General features: G+C 45.0%; 1 protein-coding gene across 1 annotated transcript in view; it reads right to left on the reverse strand.

Moving 5' to 3' along the window:
* DNAI1 (dynein axonemal intermediate chain 1) overlaps nucleotides 1-20,440 on the reverse strand; it is a 186,220-nt gene that overhangs the window by 78,720 nt on the left and 87,060 nt on the right. The window contains exons 15-17 of the mRNA XM_060761145.2: nucleotides 18,489-18,576; nucleotides 18,150-18,229; nucleotides 2,974-3,122 (exon numbers count right to left, since the gene is read on the reverse strand). Of these exons, the coding sequence (XP_060617128.2) occupies nucleotides 2,974-3,122; nucleotides 18,150-18,229; nucleotides 18,489-18,576 (317 nt within the window). The remainder of the gene's footprint in view (nucleotides 1-2,973; nucleotides 3,123-18,149; nucleotides 18,230-18,488; nucleotides 18,577-20,440) is intronic.

The raw sequence follows: 20,440 nt of genomic DNA on the forward strand, positions 1-20,440 counted from the left end.
ATTTATTTCAAAGTTTTATATACCGAGCGTCTCACCTCATAAGAGGGACTCAGCCCAGTTTCCAACCATAAAAACACATACAATCGGTAAAATATCAAAATACACATTACAATAAAACATTTAAAAAGCACATATATTTACAACTACAGTGGTCAGTTGTCATACTAAAATCGAATATACACCGTCTTCCATCCAAATCATAGTCTCATTCTTCGAAAGCCTGTCTCCATAACCACGACTTCACCTGTTTCCTGAATGTCAGGATTGTTGGGGCGGTTCTAACCTCTGGCGGGAGAGAGTTCCAGAGTCGCGGGGCCACCACTGAGAAGGCCCTGTCCCTCGTCCCCACCAGCCGCGCTTGTGAGGCCAGTGGGACCGAGAGCAGGGCCCCTCCAGATGATCTTAGTAATCTTGATGGTTCGTAGGGGAATACGTTCGGAGAGATAAACCGGGCCAGGGTCGTTTAGGGCTTTATAGGTTAACACCAGCACTTTGAATTGTGCTCGTAAGCTAATTGGCAGCCAGTGGAGCTGGTGTAACAGCGGAGTGGTGTGCTCCCTGTACCCAGCACCCGTTAGTAGGCAGCCAAGCTCCAATGCAGACACAGCAAGGCAGGCAATCTATACAAGAAGGAATTCAGGCTGGCCAGGAGGCTCCAGGGCAGAGAAGAACCGCAATTGGGAAACAATAAGCATAAAATAAGATTGACATATGTATTGTCGGAGACCTTCATGGCTGGAATGACTGGGTTGCTGTGAGCTTTCCGGTCTGTATAGCCATGTTCCAACATCATTCTTTCCTGACGTTTCACATGCATTTGTGACTAATGGTATCTTCAGAAGTCTGTTGGCAGTGAGACAAGATTAAGGTAAAGGTTTTCCCCTGACATTAAGTCTAGTCATATCCAACTCTGGGGTGGTGGTGCTCATCTCCATTTCTAAGCTGAAGAGTCGGCATTGTCCATAGACACCTCCAAGGTCATGACTGAATGGAGCGCTGTTACCTTCCAGCTGGAGCAGTACCTATTGATCTACTCACACTTGCATGTTTTCGAACTGCTAGATTGGCAGAAGCTAGGGCTAACAGTGGGAGCTCATGCTGCTCCCCAGATTTGAACCTGCAACCTTTCAGTCTGCAAGTTCAGCATCTCTGTGCTTTAATCCACTGCACCACAGGAGGCACCTGTGGATTACCAGTATTTAAAAAATATCAGAATCAAGACATTAAACAATGAACACCACTAAGAAACAGGAGAACTACAGACAGCAAACAATCAAGGATCAGTTAACACCTCCCAAACAGAGGGTGCCTCCAGGCAACAAAGGTCAGGCTACCTCTAGGCAGATAACCTCACTGATTGACTTTGCAAACTCCATGGCTACTGAAATGCTAATTCTTGCTAACTACAACATCCACACTTGCTTTAAACAGGCAAAGGTTCTTTTTCCCACCCTGGACATTACTCAACACTCCACTTGCTTCACTTCCAACAGAACCTCTGAAGATGCCATTAGTTACAGATGGTTGCACTCCAGGTCAGGAAGAAGCCCTCTGACTTTAAAATACACCACATGGAGAGTGAAGAAACAAATCTTCTTTTATTGAAGCTTAGTAAATAGCCAGAAGAAACAAATGCTTGTAAGCAAATAAGAAGGTTCCAAAAAGTAATAAGTCCATAAAAAGCAGTAACACAAAGCAATGTCCACACAAGTAATAAAAGCAATTCAAGACAGCATTAATCCAGATAGGAATCAAACAGGATGCAAAGACAATCCAAAAGGTTAAAAAAACTCCACAGGAACAAGACCCCTTGAACAGGATTTCCATGGCACATGAACTTGGTTTCCAAACGATGCCTGATCTAACAGGTGTCCCCTTGAGACAAACCTTATATCCCAAAACTCAGAAATTGGTTTTGCTTACCCCCACATTTCCCCTTTATCAGACGAAGCCTTTTGGAGCGACATAAACACTGAGTTTGCTGTCGATCCTGGCTAATCTCCAGCCGCCTATCCTTGAGCTCCCTATCTGGCTGTGCATTAAAATTCCCAGGTGTCAGATTGTTTTCTAAACCCAGATCTTGAGACCTCACAGAGAGAGGGAGTGAACTATCATTGCTAGGCCCAGCAGGGATATTCTCATGAGAAACTGCCCTTTGCACTGGGGCCTCTCTGTCATTGTCTGCCTGAAAATCATTGACCAAACCATCTCCATCTTGTACCTCAGGCTCAGCACCATCATTTCCCTCATCAGGATCCTGAAACACAAACACAGGCTGATACCCAACACAGATGCATGCGAAACATCAGGAGAGAATGCTACTGGAATATGGCAATGCAACCTGAAAAACTCACAGCAACCCAAGAATGACATATTCAGCTGGCCTGCTGTAATTGGGCAGATTGACTTCATTTTGGCAATACAGGACATCTTCCCCATGCCCTGTTTTGTTTTGCTGAGTGCTGTCCTTTGTGCTGTGCTAGAAATGATGTGACTGCATTATTAACATGCCCAGGGCCACCCCATCTGACATTATGGCTTCATACCGCACCAAACTCTGGGAACATCTTCTTAATTAACAAACAAGTATGTTGCATAGAATTTGCAAACATCAACCACACTTCCTGCTCAGGAAAGAGTATACCAAGCATGGGCCAACTTGGGCTCTCCATGTATTTTGGACTTAAACTCCAATAGGCTGTTAGGAATTGTGGGAGTTGAGGTCCCCTACTGACCGCTTCTTCAATGGTCAGAAATTCTGGAATTCGTAGGCGCAAACATCTTGAGATCTGCAATATGAGGAGGCCTGTTCTGTACAAAACAAGCACATGTGAGATTTGCACAGGTTTCCCTCCTGAATTATGAACAGTCTGCAAAAACAATGTGGTTTTCAAAGATGTTTATAAATCAGGAAGAACATTTGCTTCCTTCCAGAGAAACCCAGTGGAGAATGACGTTCCTTGCCAGACGTACTTGATGGTGTGGTCCCAGATCTTGACCGTCCAGTCGGAGCTGCAGGAGATGAAGACCTTGCCATGGAACGGGTTCCAGCTCACAGCGTCCACAGCCATGTGGTGCGCATGGAAGATGTCCAGGAACTGGGTGGAGTAGGACTTGGAGCACTGAAAAAGACACAAGGGATTGCAGATGGCAAACATCGCAGGAGAATTCAAAGATAGCCAAAAGTATTAGTACACAAAGGGACATGGTAGCCCTTAGAACAGGCATGGGCAAACTTGAGCCCTCCAGCTATTATTCCAAGTGAGGTCTAACCAAACCATAAGAGAGCAGAGCTATGGCTTCCCTCAATCTGGACACCAGACTCCTCTTGATGCAGCCGAGAATCACATTGGCCTTTTTAGCTGCAGCATGCACACTGTTGGCTCCTGTTCAGCTTGTGGTCTACGAAGTCTCCTTTCACATGGATTGTTTTCAAGTCAGACGTCACCCATTCTATATTTCTGCATTTCATTTTATTCCTGCCTAAGTGGAGTATTTTACCTTTCCTTTTGCTGTTGCTGCTGTGGAATGGCCACAGAGATAGGGATGACCCTCAGTACAGACCTGACCCTCTCATTGCTTAAATTAGCAACGTCAGCTGAACAGACCTCACTACCTCTGAGGATGCTTGCCATAGATGCAGGCGAAACGTCAGGAGAGAGTGCCTCCTGACGTTTCTCAACCTAGGGGTCGGGACCCCTGGAGGGGTCACAAGGGGGGGGGTCAGAGGGGTTACCAAAGACCAACAGAAAAGACGTATTTCTAAGACGTCTTAGGAACCCTTTGGCAGAGAAGGCTGAAGATCTCTCTGTCTGTCCTTCTCTTCCTTTTTGGTGTTGGTTTTACTACAACTCCCAGAATTCAAAAACATCCCCCAACCCCACCAGTATTCAATGTTGGCCATGTAGGTAGTGTGACAAGTTTGATGCAGATTCATTATGGAGTGTTCTTTTATTGTAGGTTAACTATAAATCCCAGCAACTACAACTCTCAAATGTCAAAGTTTATTTTCCTCAGTGTTCACATTTGGGCATATTAAGTATTCGTGACAAGTTTGGTTCAGATCCATCATTGTTTGAGTCCACAGTGCCCTCTGGATGTAGGTGAACTACAACTCCCAAATTCATGGTCAATGTCCCTTCCAGTATTTTCTGTTGGTCGTAGGAATTCTGTCTTCCAAGTTGGGTTCAATTCCATTGTTGGTGGGGTTCAGAATAATAATAATAATAATAATAATAATAATAATAATAATAATAATTTATTTGTACCCCGCTACCATCTCCCCAAGGGACTCGGTGCAGCTTACATGAGGCCGAGCCCACAATACATCAGCAAAAACAAATGCTCTCTGATTGTAGGTGAACGATAAATCCCAGCAACTACAACTCCCAAATGACCAAATCAATCCCCCTCCAACACCACCAGTATTCAGATTTGGGCGTATTGGGTATTTGTGCCAAATTTGGTCCAGTGAATGAAAATACATCCTGCATATCAGATATTGACATGATGGTTCATAACAGGAGCAACATTACAGTTATGAAGTAGCAATGAAAAATATTTTATGGGGGGGGGGGTGTCACCACAACATGAGGGACTGTAAGAAGGGGTTGTTGTATTAGGAAGGTTGAGAAGCACTGCTCTAGAACATGGCCATATAGGCCGAAAAAACATACAACAACCCAGTCAGCTGTATTGTAATCTGGAGTTTTCTGCAAAACGGACTTCGCTTAATGAGGGGCTCCTGGTTTGTCCCACTTTACTTGCATTAAAGACTAGAAGTCCTTGCATGTTCTTTGGGTTTCCAAGAGTGGCTTCTGGTCCTCTTTGGGTTTTAGGGATAGGGCAAAAATCCTCGGAAGCCACAGAAAGGGAAGCCAGCAGCCAAAACTAACTCGGAGCCGAGGTGCTGATTTCCCTCTTGGCACTTAACATTCTGCCTTCCCTCCTAGACAGCAGCATTCATGGAGCGCATAATACCTGCTCTCTCCCTCTTTGGCACTCTGCATGGAGCCTCTGTTCATCACAGTAATTTCCTTATGCGCAGCTTTGTAATTCTGATTCCAGTGGAGGAATTAGGCTTAATGGGTGTATTTTTAGAGCAGGCTGGGTTGTGTTTTTTAAAAGCAACTGCTCATTTCCAGCCACGGGCAGAATTTCTGTTCCTCAAGAGAAGCCTTATCTGGAGATGGAAAGGGAGTTTCAGGCTTCTCAAAGGACTGGGGTGCATCTACACTGTAGAATCAATGTACAATCAATAACCTGTGCAGGATTATCTTTGGCTAAACCCAGATCCTCTTCATCTATCCTTTCAACCACATTTCATGGCTCATTTTGGAGGAAAATATGAGAAACGGTAGCAAAAACTCTTGGTGCTCAATGCCAGGCTTTGCAATTGGACCACCTCCGGGAGGAAACCGGCCTTGCGCTGCCAATTGGCCAATTAGGATTTGCAACACACAGCCTTTCTGCTGAGCTTTGAGGAGGGCAGCGTGACATAAGGACACTACTTTGCTTCCAGTCAAAACACAGCAGTCAGGGCTCTGCAGTAAGCAACCCAAAAAAAGATGCCGAAAAGACAGAATATGTACCAAGAGGAGAAGGAGAAGAGGTCCAGGAGGAAGAGCAAACAGCTGTGGATACAACAAAAGTTGTGTCTGTAACTGACTTTGGACAACAGCCTTGCCAGGTAGATCAAATGCAAGATACTCCACTTTGGTAGGAAAAACGAAATGCAAAGATACAGAATGGGGAGTGCCTGGCTTGAGAGCAGTACATGTGAAAAAGATCTCAGAGTCCTCGTGGACAACAAGTTAAACATGAGCCAGGAATGTGATGTGGCGGCAAAAAAAGCCAATGGGATTTTGGCCTGCATCAAGAGGAGCATAGTGTCTAGATCTAGGGAAGTCATGCTCCCCATGCTCTATTCCGCTTTGGTTAGACCACACCTGGAATATTGTGTCCAATTCTGGGCACCACAATTGAAGAGAGATATTGACAAGCTGGAATGTGTCCAGAGGAGGGCGACTCAAATGATCAAGGGTCTGGTGAACAAGCCCTATGAGGAGCGGCTTAAGGAGCTGGGCATGTTTAGCCTGAAGAAGAGAAGGCTGAGAGGGGATATGATAGCCATGTATAAATATGTGAGAGGAAGCCACAGGGAGGAGGAGGGAGCAAGCTTGTTTTCTGCTTCCTTGGAGACTAGGACGCGGAACAATGGCTTCAAACTACAAGAGAGGAGATTCAATCTGAACTCGAGGAAGAACTTTCTGACTGTGAGAGCCGTTCAGCAGTGGAACTCCCTGCACCGGAGTGTGATGGAGGCTCCTTCTTTGGAAACTTTGAAACAGAGACTGCATGGCCATCTGTCAGGGGTGATTTGAATGCAATATTCCTGCTTCTTGGCAGAATGGGGTTGGACTGGATGGCCCATGAGGTCTCTTCCAACTCTTTGATTCTTTGATTCTATGATTCTATGATAGGCCACAGAATCATACACTCACGCAAGACAAGTAATAGCATGGAGGTGATAGATCAGGCATGGGCTAACTTCAGCCCTCCCTCCAGGTGTTTTGGACTTCAACTCCCAGCATTCCTAACAGCCTCTGGCCCTTTCCTTTTCCTTTTCCCTTTCCTTTTCCACTTTAGCAGCTGAGGGGGAAAAGGAAAGGGCCTGAGGCTGTTAGGAATGGTGGGAGTTGGAGTCCAAAACATCTGGAGGGAGGGCCCAAGTTTGCCCATGCCTGTGCTAGATCATGGAAAATTGGAATAGTTATCTATATCATCAGTTTCAATTTCAAACTCTATCAAGTGTCATCCTGTCCAATCTCATTTCTACCAGGGAGCAAGACACAATCTGAGCCCTCTCAACAGATAGCCATCCAGCCTCTGCTGCAAAACCTCCCGAGAAGGAAGACTCTACTACTGTAACTTCAAAGCTCATTTCTCTTGATGGAACACTGTCACATTAATATTAAACCCACACTATGGATGGGAGGGACATTTGGCCACAATCGGAAAGAACAGCCACAGCTGATGTTACTGAGTCTGAGACGAGATCCCTGAGATTTGAACCCAAAATGAACAGAAGTGCAAAATCAGGTATGGGTAAACTTTGACCCCCTAGATGTTTTGGACTTCAAGTTGGAGTTTGAGTTCAAAACACGTGGAGGGGCGGAGTTTGCCCATGCCTGCGCTAAATGGACAGTTTGCAGGATGATGCTCCTGGAAAGAGATGTTATTCAATGGGTTCTTATAGGTTTTTTTGGGCTATATGGCCATGTTCTCGAGGCATTCTCTCCTGACGTTTCACCTACATCTATGGCAAGCATCCTCAGAGGTAGTGAAGTCTATTGGAACTAGGAAAATGGGTTTATATATCTGTGAAATGACCAAGGTGGGACAAAGAACTCTTGTCTGCTGGAGCTAGGTGGGAATGTTTCAACTGGCCACCTTGATTAGCATTTGATGGCCTGGCAGTTGTTTGGTGTGGCTTGTTGGTGCCTGGGGCAATCTTTTGTTGAGAGGTGATTAGATTTCCCTGATTATAATCATAGAATTATAGAATCATAGAATCAAAGAGTTGGAAGAGACCTCATGGGTCATCCAGTCCAACCTCCTGCCAAGGAGCAGGAATATTTCTATTCAATGCTGAGCAATATCGAAAGGCTTCAAACTTCAAACTACTAAAAAGAAAGGAGATTCCACCTGAACATTAGGAAGAACTTCTTGACTATGAGAGCTGTTCAGCAGTGGAACTCTCTGCCCCAGAGTGTGGTGGAGGCTCCTTTTTTGGAGGCTTTGAAACAGAGGTTGCATGGCCATCTGTCGGGGTGCTTTGAATGCGATTTTCCTGCTTCTTGGCTGAATGGGGTTGGACTGGATGGCCCACCAGGTCTCTTCCAACTCTAGGATTCCATGATTCTAATATTTAATCCACACTACGGATGGGAGGGACATTTGGCCACAATCGAAAGAATGGCTACTGAAAGGAAGAAAGGAGGAAACCATGAAAATGAACAAAATCTGGCTACCAGTATTAAAAAACTCTAAAATTAAAACAGCACAACAACAGAGAGGAAACAAAGAAGGACATCTAATCACCTCTCAACAAAAGTTTGCTCCATGCACTGTCAGGCCATTATATGCTAATCAAGGTGGTTAGTTGAAACATTCACACCGAGCTCCAGCAGACAAGAGTCCTTTGTCCCACCCTGGTCATTCCACAGATATATAAACCCTTTTTCCTAGTTCCAACAGATCTCACTACCTCTGAGGATGCTTGCCATAGATGCAGGCGAAACGTCAGGAGAAAATGCCTCTAGAACATGGCCATATAGCCCAAAAGAACCTACAACAACCCACCCACTGCTGATGTTTCTGAGTCTGAAATGAGATCCCTGAGATTTGAACTCCAAATGCTAGGATGAACAGAGACACTAAATCAGGTATGGACAAACTTGGGCCCTCCAAGTGTTTTGGACTTCAACTCCCACCATTCCTAACAGTTTACTTGCTATGAGGAATAGTGGGAGTAGGAGTCAAAACACCCGGAGGGCTGGAGTTTGCCCATGCCTGCGCTAAATGGACAGCTTGCTTAATGATGGTCCTGGAAAGCGATATCGAAAGGACTGATGAGTAAACCCTGCTTCCCAGCTAATTTGCCCCAGTTCAGATGATAGATCGGCCTCGTTGAATTATGGTGGCCGTTCCGATGTCACTGAAATTCCACTGAGCTGCTGGAAATTATATACTGCTGAAAGTGCACGGAGGAAGCCGTGGTGCTCCATCATTCTTAACGATTTCCAAAGCCAAGCATCATCCGTATGTTTCCACCTCCTTTCTGTCCAGGAAGAGGCACATCAACCACGGGCAATTGAACGGGAGATGGAAGACGCTTGACTTGGCTGAGCGGTGCTGTTTACTTGTTTTCCTCCGAAGCTGCATTTCGTGATGCAGTGCCAATGCAAAAGAGCATGGAAGAATAGGTGGCATCAGGGGCAGCTGATGGCTTAGAATCATAGAATCCTAGAGTTGGAAGAGACCTCCTGGGCCATCCAGTCCAACCCCATTCTGCCAAGAAGCAGGAATATTGCATTCAAATCAACCCTGACAGATGGCCATCCAGCCTCTGTTTAAAAGCTTCCAAAGAAGGAGCCTCCACCACACTCTGGGGCAGAGAGTTCCACTGCTGAACGGCTCTCACAGTCAGGAAGTTCTTCCTCATGTTCAGATGGAATCTCCTCTCTTGTAGTTTGAAGCCATTGTTCCATTGTGTCCTAGTCTCCAAGGAAGCAGAAAACAAGCTTGCTCCCTCCTCCCTGTGGCTTCCTCTCACATATTTATACATGGCTATCATATCCCCTCTCAGCCTTCTCTTCTTCAGGCTAAACATGCCCAGCTCCTTAAGCCGCTCCTCATAGGGCTTGTTCTCCAGACCCTTGATCATTTTAGTCGCCCTCCTCTGGACACATTCCAGCTTGTCAATATCTCTCTTGAATTGTGGTGCCCAGAATTAGACACAATATTCCAGATGTGGTCTAACCAAAACAGAATAGAGGGGTAGCATGACTTCCCTAGATCTAGACACTAGGCTCCTCTTGATGCAGGCCAAAATCCCATTGGCTTTTTTTGCCGCCACATCACATTGTTGGCTCATGTTTAACTTGTTGTCCATGAGGCTTCCTTGTGAGTGGGGCATGGGATCCATTCTGGGTCTTCATCCAGGCTTTAGAAGGGATCTGGATTGAGATCTCTCTCCACAAAAAACAATGAAGAATTCCTTCATTGTAGAGAAGGCCGTGAAATGTCATTCCTATGGGAGTTGTGGGCCACAAGCACAGTTAGGCATGTGTTGCACTCCAGGAAGGGAAAGCCCTCTGACTTTAAACACCACACAGCTGAGTGAAAATGCAAGCAGATTATTGAAGATATTTTAAAAGCAGTAGCAGTAAAAAGCAATCCACAAAAATGGGTAAATTCAATTTTACAGATTTGTATTGTGTTTCTGACATGGTTCTCACTGGTGACCATTTCCTGACCATTGTTGCACTCCAGACCAGGAAAGCCCTCTGACTTTGAACACCACATAGTAAAAATGCAAGCTGAAGATATTGTGGTGGAGGCTCCTTCTTTGGAAGCTTTTAAGCAGAGGCTGGATGGCCATCTGTCAGGGGTGATTTGAATGCTATATTCCTGCTTCTCGGCAGAATGGGGTTGGACTGGATGGCCCATGAGGTCTCTTCCAACTCTTTGATTCTATGATTCTATGAAAAGCAGCAGTAGTAAAAAGCAATACACAAAAATAGCTAAATCCAACTAGGCAGAAAGATAGAAACAAATAGTCCAGGAAATTAGTCCATCGGCGTTCATGAAAACAAATATTAAAACTTCCAAGGTAAAACCCCGAAACTTGAACAAGGCACTTAGCACAGGAATCTATCTAAGGCAAGGCTTCCAGGGACCTGGGACAACATCTTGACTCAATTCCAATGTTGCTTCGTCTGGCTACAGATTCTGTACTTGGCACTTTTATCCCCTAATCTACCCTATATCCCAAGTGGCCAGGAATGGATTTCTTTTCAGCCTTGACTCTGTTATCAATCTCTCTCTCGGTCTGGCAGAATCTTTTACCTAAAATAATCCCAAATCTTGTGTGACTGTGGAGCAGAACAGACAACTCCACATCTGTACGCTTGTCCAGGAAATTAGTCTAGAGTTCATGAAAACAAATACTAAAACTTTCAAGGTAAAACCCCAAAACTTGAATATGAATCAAACAAGGCACTTAGTACAAGAATCTATCCAAGGCAAGGCTTCCAGGGACCTGGGACGTCTTGACTCAATTCAAACATTGCTTCATCTGGCTACAGATTTTGTACTTGGCACTTTTATCCCTTAATCTACTCTATATCCCAAGCAGCCAGGAATGGATTTCTTTTCAGCTTTGACTCTGTTATCAATCAGTCTGGCAGAATCTTTTACGTAAAATAATCCCAAATCTTGTGTGACTGTGGAGCAGAACGGGCAACTCCACATCTGTATGCTTGTCCAGGAAATTAGTCCAGAGTTCATGAAAACAAATACTAAAACTTTCAAGGTAAAACCCCAAAACTTGAATATGAATCAAACAAGGTACTTAGCATAAGAATCTATCCAAGGCAAGGCTTCCAGGGACCTGGGACGTCTTGACTCAATTCAAACATTGCTTCATCTGGCTACAGATTTTGTGCTTGGCACTTTTATCCCTTAATCTGCTCTATATCCCAAGCAGCCAGGAATGGATTTCTTTTCAGCCTTGACTTTGTTATCAATCTCTCCTGCAGAGCGCCTGAGAGCCTGTTTTTTTTCTTTTCTTTGCTGACTGAAAGCATTTCTCCTATCTTGCCTCAGTAATTTCTGCAGCTGGCCCAGGTGCCAAGCTTTTCGTAGAGCTGCTGCAAACTAGCGTCTTGGGAGAGCAAACTGTGCCAGCACGGCCGATGACGTCGAAGACTCCGCCTCTTTCTCCGCACCCGCGTGGTTTTCCCTTTGCTAGGGCAGCGATGCGAGCGTACTCTCGCTGTTGAATTCTGTCAACAGCGAGAGTACGCTCACATCACTGCCCTAGCAAAGGGAAAACCACGCGGGTGCGGAAAAATAGGCGGAGAAAGAGGCGGAGTCTTCGACGTCATCGGCCGTGCTGGCACAGTTTGCTCTCCCAAGACACTAGTTTGCGGCGGCTCTAAGGCACAAAGCCTTGGGAATCCTCTGGTAGCAATTCAGGCCCAGGGAACAGACCATCATCCCTATGTCATGAGTAAGGCAAAGGTAAAGGTTTCCGCTGACATTAAGTCTAGTCATGTCCGACTGGAAGGTGGGGCTCATCTCCATTTCTAAGCTGAAGAGCTGGCATTTTCCATAGACACCTCCAGGGTCATGTGGCCAGCATGACTGCATGGAGCGCCGTTACCTTCCCACAGAAGCAGTACTTACTGATCTACACACACTTGCATGTTTTCGAACTGCTAGGTTGGCAGAAGCTGGGGCTAACAGTGGGAGCTCACCCCGCTCCCCGGATTCGAACAGCCAACCTTTTGGTCAGCAAGTTCAGCAGCTCAGCAGTTTAACCTGCTGCACCACTGGGGGCCATGTCATGAGTACATCGCTGTATATGCCTTTGTCTGATAGGAGATCTTGATCTGTGTGCGTATATTTTGTGTATAGAGCAACGTGTCAAGATTAAAAGCCTCCTGTGAGTTTGGATGAAAACTGAATGAGACAATTTTCCTAAACAGTGATCACTACAAGATCAGATGGCGCAGTTACACTCTGCTGACAACTGATAAGCACTCTGCAGTGTATAGGTTCATTTTCCGGCTTGCCTATGAGACATTCAATCCATTGCGCCACATATTCAGGGTGTGTCTGATTGGGAAAAACCTATCCTGTCTCGACAGAGGAATCTTCTCCTCTGGAAGTCTTTAAACAGAAGCTAGATGGCCATCTGTTGGGAGGCATTGGATGGTGTCTTCCAGCCTGGCAAAATGGGGTTGGACTGGATGGCCCCTTGGGGTCTCTTCCAACTCCAGGATTCTGTGAAAAGTCCGATGAAAACACAACAGAGGAAACCCGAACTGGACTTGTGACACCTTTCTTAGAGTGACCCATGGATGTTACTTTTCAGATTTCTATTTTGAAGCCTATTTGAAGACTGGCGCTTTGTGTGTTTCTGGACAGTATAACTTTCCCAGCACTCTCAATTGGCTTCCTTTTGTCCATTTGTCTATGGGCGCACCTTCGTCCCTCCGGATCTTACGTTTCCAGGGCCGTAGCCTTGTTTTCCTTCTTTCTCCCTTTCAATAACCGTCCTGCCGTAGAATCATAGAATCATAGAATCATAGAGTTGGAAGAGACCTCATGGGCCATCCAGTCCAACCCCATTCTGCCAAGAAGCAGGAATATTGCATTCAAATCACCCCTGACAAATGGCCATCCAGCCTCTGCTTAAAAGCTTCCAAAGAAGGAGCCTCCACCACACTCCAGGGCAGAGAGTTCCACTGCTGAACGGCTCTCACAGTCAGGAAGTTCTTCCTAATGTTCAGATGGAATCTCCTCTCTTGTAGTTTGAAGCCATTGTTCCGCGTCCTAGTCTCCAAGGAAGCAGAAAACAAGCTTGCTCCCTCCTCCTCCCTGTGGCTTCCTCTCACATATTTATACATGGCTATCATATCTCCTCTCAGCCTTCTCTTCTTCAGACTAAACATGCCCAGTTCCCTAAGCCGCTCCTCATAGGGCTTGTTCTCCAGACCCTTGATCATTTTAGTCGCCCTCCTCTGGACACTTTCCAGCTTGTCAATATCTCTCTTGAATTGTGGTGCCCAGAATTGGACACAATATTCCAGATGTGGTCTAACCAAAGCAGAATAGAGGGGTAGCATTACTTCCTTAGATCTAGACACTAGGCTCCTATTGATGCAGGCCAAAATCCCATTGGCTTTTTTTGCCGCCACATCACATTGTTGGCTCATGTTTAACTTGTTGTCCACGAGGACTCCAAGATCTTTTTCACACGTACTGCTCTCGAGCCAGGCGTCCCCCATTCTGTATCTTTGCATTTCATTTTTTCTGCCAAAGTGGAGTATTTTGCATTTGTCACTGTTGAACTTCATTTTGTTAGTTTTGGCCCATCTCTCTAATCTGTCAAGATCGTTTTGAATTCTGCTCCTGTCCTCTGGACTATTGGCTATCCCTCCCAATTTGGTGTCATCTGCAAACTTGATGATCATGCCTCAAGTCCAAATGTTTAGCGCCGCATGCATCCGCATTAAGGCATGTGCCATTTATCTGCAGGGAAGGGTGGCAGATAGGCCGGGAGTAACTAATTAAGATAGCGACTTAATTGGCTTCTGAAGCAAGTGCTGTTAACGGGGCTCCTCTCTGCCGTGCACCATAATTGCTCTGCGGCTAGAAATTAGCGTGTTATATCAAGCTGACGGCAGAGAGGTTTTCAAGGACAGCGGTGTCCTTTTTTAAGAGCGGCTTTGAAAAACAAGTCGAAGGAAGAGTGTGGCTTTGATTGGGACTTCTCATTCCACTTAAAAGTCTGTGCATTGCAAAGAATTTGGAGAAGAATGTGAAGGTAGCCTTATAGCAGGCCTGGGCCAACTTGGGCCCTCCAGGTGTTTTGGACTTCAACTCCCACCATTCCTAACAGCCAGGAGTTTGACCATGCCTGGCATAGATTAACCAATGAAATCCAAAAGTTTCCAGCAAAGTTTGAAACCTTGCATTTTTTTTCTGAACTCCTGGTAGGATGAATGCCCTCTGACCCCACTTTAACTCCTATGGCTCCTATGGAATTGTGGGATTTGTAGTTTGAGAAAGCACCAAAGCTCCTGAGCAGAGAAGGCTAGAGAGGTAGTAAAACTACAACTTCCAAGGTCTTTCCTATTAAACATGGTGTCAGACTTCATTTCTGCTACTGTGTACACCAACCTGGCTAAAGAGCTTATAGAACTACAGCTCCCATCATTCTGTATTATGGAGTTGGGATGCTAAGCCTCAACAATGCAACAGAACACACACAGACATGACATCAAACACAGACATTTGTGCTATTTGTACAACAACCTGGCTAAAGAGCTTATAGAACTACAGCTCCCATCATTCTGTATTATGGAGTTGGGATGCTAAGCCTCAACAATGCAACAGAACACACATGGACACAACATCAAACACAGAACATAGCACTATGGGAAGAACAGCTCCCATAATTCTGTATTATGGAGTAGGGATGCTAGGCCTCAACAATGCAACAGAACACACACGGCTGTTAGGAATGGTGGGAGTTGAAGTCCAAAACACCTGGAGGGCCCAAGTTGACCCAGGCCTGCTACAGAGCATGCTCACCTCCAGAAGTGATCCAGTCCAGGATGTTTATTTTGGAGAAGAGAAGGCTGAGAAAAGAGGGACACGAGAGCCAAGCTTGAATATTTGAAAGGAGATCCTGCTGGATTATTTTTTTTACAATCGAGCATGCATTTAGAAATAGCCTTTTTCTCTGGTCACCATATTCTGTTGCTGAAAGCTAACTGTCCTGAATTGCCCTTCAAAAACAGCCTCTCTAGACAATGTTGAAAGTAAAAGAAAAATGCTTTACTTCAGCAAACACAAAGGATAAGCAAATGCAATTGCTGGTGCGACATACAGGAAGCATACCACCCCCTGCTATGACAGCTCCACTGGCTGCCGGTCCACCTCCGAGCCCAATTCAAAGTGCTGGTTTTGACCTATAAAGCGCTATACGGTTCTGGCCCAGCTTACTTGTCCAAACGCATCTGCCTCCATGTCTGTTGTGAAGATCCCTTACCTTGCCAGCCTGGGTGGCAGGGCCTAGGAGAGACAGGCTAGTTAGTTTCAGCTTAGAAGGCCTGGCAGAGGGCAGCAGGAGCCATCTTAGTTTAGGGAAAACTCCAGTTCAGAGAGGGGGAGTGGCCTAGGCCTGAGCCAGCCTTGGAGCAGCCAGGATTGGTTTGTTAAAGGGGGGCGGAATTGGACTGTTTGGAGGGAAAGAAAGAAGCTGTTTTAGTGAGTCAGTCTGTTGATGTTAGAGTTGGAGCAGGATTACAGTATTAGGAGTTCGTGATTAGAATAGGCAGTTTGCCTGAAGTTTGCCAGCCAAGTGAACTGTGGCAAACTGGGTACAGTTATTTAGGAAAGAAATAGCTGGGTTTTATATTTGTAACCAAGAAAAGAACCATTCTCATGCAACCGTTACGCTTTTAAGAACCAAACCATTCTATCTGTAACAGCCAAGCTTATTCAACTGCATTCACTTCATTCTGTACCTATATCAATAAACGTTACTTGTTATTTTTGAAACTTAAGCCTGAGTCAAGTGTACATCTGTGGATTTAGTCCCTTTTCTTTTTAAATCAACCTCACCTGTTTTCCTTCAGAGAAGCCCTTTAAAAGACACAGCATTTGGTGGTCCTAGAAGTAATTTTAATATTTTTAAGCAGCTAGAGGGTTCCTGTTCATTTGGTTTATGGTGGCAGCGAAAGTTTAAATAGAGAGACATCTCCTCAAGTGTTATATAGGTGCCAGTGAAGTCTTTATTTTAAAGGAAGGACAGTTGGTGGGATCTGTGTTTGCCCCCTGTCCAGTTATATTGTTTAGCCATAAAGGAGTCTTTATAATTTGGTGTTAGATGGTGGGATTGATCGTATTGCCATCTGCGTAGTTATTATATCTGTGAGCCTGAAATGTTCCCTGAACCCTCTTGTGAGCCTGTGTTGGGGTTCAGTCTGTGTGTGAACCTGAACCTGATTCTCTGATTGTATTTCCTGATGCTAATGTAGATGTCAATGTGAATTCTGAGGCCAATTTAGATGGTGATGGTTTGAGTAGTGAAAATCCTACAGCCTTGGAAAGCAAAAGTCAAGATTCCCATGAGAACATGCATTCCGAGCCGAACGGAGACATTTCACTCCCTTTTCCTCCCAGTCTTAGTTCTCCAGAGAATCTGATACCTGGCCTGCCTAATGAGGATAGGCGGGGCAGATTTGGCAGAGCCGGGGAGAAGCACAAAGTTTACGTAGGTCAGCTAGACTGAGAGAAATGCAAACAAAGCCTGCAGGCGTGTCACGTCATAGATTTCTCAGCCTTAAGTACCTCTTGCCTGGATGTATCTTCAGACCAGGCATAGTTCCAGATTCAAGCATCATCCTTGGCAGGTCTCCTGATTCCAGTGGCCTTATTCCTAAGAGGCTTCCTAGTTGCTTCAAGTACGGTTAGTGGATTGCTAACAGGTTCCAGGATTTAGCAGTGTTACTGTGGGTTTTTTGATCTTGTTCATGGACATTTCTTGTTGCTGATTTTTACTGTGGCTTTTTACCTTGCATATTTCCTCTATTTTTGTACTCGTCTTTCTTTAAAAAAAAAAAAGGATTGTTTTTCCTGAAGTCAAGTCTGGTGGATTATTGTCTGAGGGTCCAGTTTCCTGCTCTGGGTTGCAACAAGTATCAGGGTTGTTGTTACCAGTGAAAGCAGACTACTCCTGCCTCTGATTTATCGCCCTGAATTCCCCACACAGGAGGTGCTAGGGAGTCTCCCAATTAGGTCAGCGTTTTTAGCAGCTATTCTGGCTGAATGGTGTCTGCGCTCTGTCTCTTTTCATATCTCTAGAAATGTGGGCACTTTCAAACCCTCATCGTCTGATTCTTTTTCTCCCTCCAATTCCTGAGCACTTCCCTGCTCCCCTTCCTCTTCTGAAGATGAAGAATCCCCAACACTAACACTCTAACACTCTAACATTCCAAACATTTTATTGCCCATCCTATGATTCTACAATTAGGGACTCCTGGAGCTCAATGACACAAAGCACATGGTTTTCAGGAAAATAGGCTATAGGGTTGTTGTAGGTTTTTTGGGCCATATGGCCATGCTCTAGAAGCATTCTCTCTGATGTTTCGCCTGCATCTATTATTTATTTATTTATTTATTTATTTACTTTATTTAAATACCACTTTTCTCAGCCCTCATGCGGGAAGGTAAGGGCACTCCATGTAGTCATGCTGGCCACATGACCTTGGAGGTGTCTATGGACAACACCGGCTCTTCGGCTTAGAAATTGAGATGAGCACCACACCCCAGAGCCAGACACAACTGGACTTAATGCCAGGGGACAACCTTTACCTTAACCTTTCTCAGCCATACAGCAATTCAAGGTGGGTTACAGGCTGACTTAATGTCAGGGGACAACCTTTTTATAACAAAACAATAACATAAATAATAATAAAACACATAACAAGTCAAACATCCTCCAGATGTTGCTGCACTACAAATCCTGGTAGCCCAAGTTGAGGAATGATGGGAGCTGCAGTCCAAAAACATTTGGGGAATCATGTGTTTGCCAATCTAGATAGGCAAACAGAATGCTACTTTCAACCCTGTATTTCAAGTCTATAGAAGCCACGCTTTGGTCACATCTTGTAAGGATGGGGAATATGTCTAGCTTTCAGAGGGGGAGAACTCCTCCTTCCAAGACCCCGTTGGTACAATATGTTCCACAGTTTGGATTGGAAACTCTGCTGCGCATAAACCGTGGCCGATAAAGCTCCAGCAGAGAAGCCCCGTATACCCTACGGAGGCAGAAGATAGGCTCTCACCTTGTAGATCTTGCCCTCCTCTGTGCCCACAAGGAACAAATAGTCAATCTTCTTGTGGAAGTCGAACGAAGTCCCGCAGCCTGTTTGGGAAGCGGAAAAGGAAGGCGGAAAGGCAGATCAGAAAACAGCCTTTGTTGCCACGTCCCAATGGGCTGGTACTCATTCAAAACCACCTTACTCTGATCTGCACACACTATTCACCGATAAATCACACAGTCCTAGACACTTGGGAAAGGTCCGAAACAGCAAAGGGTTCGGGGGGGGGGGGTGAAAGTAGGCTCTGGGGCCCCACATAGCTGCACTTTCCCCACAGAACCCAAAGAGTGGAGTGAAACGTACCAATGGTGTTCAGTTGCAGCCCCTCCGGCCCTTCCAGCGTCGTCCCTTCCACCAGCAGTTTGATGATATCCGTATGGACCAGTTCGTTCTGTTGGGGGAAAAGAACATTGTGTGAAAGGATTCTGCGGCTTCCTTAGTTGTTTTGCTTCCAGTTGCCCTGGTTGCTCAGCAGTGGGTCCTGGTACCTGTAGCCCATTTGTTTACGGGGGCCCAGGAGAAGCACTCACTGCGGTCCTGATTATCCTGGGTGCCGACCGAGCCAGTATAGACCTCTTTAGGGTTTGTTTCACCATATTTAAATGGGTTGGATGCATTCAGTTCTGCTTCTCAGTTGAGACCACTCTGGCTTGGTTGAATCTACTGGTAGTTTGCACGACCATCAGCAAAGCTCTCAACATCACAGAAGAAGTTAAGCCCCCCTCTCCCCACCAACAACAAGGCAGAACCTGATCTTTTCACGATATGAGGATTTAAAGATCGAACTGCAAAGACTCTGACACAAGCCAGTCCAGGGGGTCTCAGTGATGATCGACACACTGGGTACAGTGCCTCAAGACCTTGGCCTGGACTTAAAAACAATCAACACTGACAAAATTACAATCCATCAGCTGTGAAAGGCCGCCCTACTCTGATCTGCATGCGCTATTCGCTGATGCAACACACAGTACTAGACACTTGGGAAGGATCAGATGTGTGATCCAATGAAAAGCCAGCATAGTGATCTTTTTGCTGTGTGCTAATCATAGAATCATAGAATCAAAGAGTTGGAAGAGACCTCATGGGCCATCCAGTCCAACCCCCTGCCAAGAAGCAGGAATAATCTTGTTGTATAACTAATAATAATAATAATAATAATAATAATAATAATATCACACAGTCCTAGACACTTAGGAAGTGTTCGACGTGATTTTGTGATACGAAATCCAGCACACAGATCTCATTTGCTGTGACATACTGTGCTTTTGTGTCTGTAAAATAATAATAATAATAATAATAATAATAATAATAATAATAATAAACATCACACAGTCCTAGACGCTTGGGAAGTGTTCAACTTGTGATTTTGTGATACGAAATCCAGCACATAGATCTCGTTTGCTGTGACAAACTGTGCTTTTGTGTCTGTAAAATAATAATAATAATAATAATAATAATAATAATAATATCACACAGTCCTAGACACTTGGGAAGTGTTTGACGTGATTTTGTGATACGAAATCCAGCATATAGGTCTTGTTTGCTGTGACATACTGTGCTTTTGTGTCTGTAAAATAATAACAATAACAACAACAATAATAATACTAATAACACCAACAATAATAGGAGAAAAGGTGCTTTAAATGCCTGGGAGAACATGGGAAAATTGTATTAAACTGCAAAAACTGTTTTTGTGGGAAGACCATCCCACAGCATATTTTGCTTTAGTTTTTCAATGAATATCTCATCATCAAGTCTCAAGCAAACAACAAAGTTGTTTGAGGATGACTGACATCTCCTTTCAAAATAAGGACCGCAGAATTAAACAGGAATAACACTTTCAAACCAGGAACAGAAAACCTTTCAAATTTTGTTGCATAGTGCGATCATCTAGACTTCCTTTTTCGATGTCAGTATTTTTCATGTTCCCAAAATAGAGGTGAAGGGAGAAACGGTGCTTTAAATGCCCGTGAAAAACCCAGCCAAAGAGCAGAGGTTCCTCATCTCAGCCAAACCTCCGCGTCTCTATTTTTGGAAGCTTCTCCGTGAATTTGAATGACTTTGATCCAATGGAGACTTGGGGAGGAACGGAGCCTTTTGTGAGGGTTAAAGGGTCAAGCGAGCAGAGAGCGAATTGGGCCTTGGACAGCGGAGCAGAGTGCCTTTGGGGAGCTTCACCGGAGGCCGAACCTTCTGCCGCCTCCGTCAATGGAGCTTGAGAGAGGCCTGACTGCGAAGGAGGTGGGAGCGCGAGC

Source organism: Anolis sagrei, chromosome 2 (genome assembly GCF_037176765.1).
Source record: "Anolis sagrei isolate rAnoSag1 chromosome 2, rAnoSag1.mat, whole genome shotgun sequence".
In the NCBI taxonomy this organism is placed as follows: Eukaryota; Metazoa; Chordata; class Lepidosauria; order Squamata; family Dactyloidae; genus Anolis; species Anolis sagrei.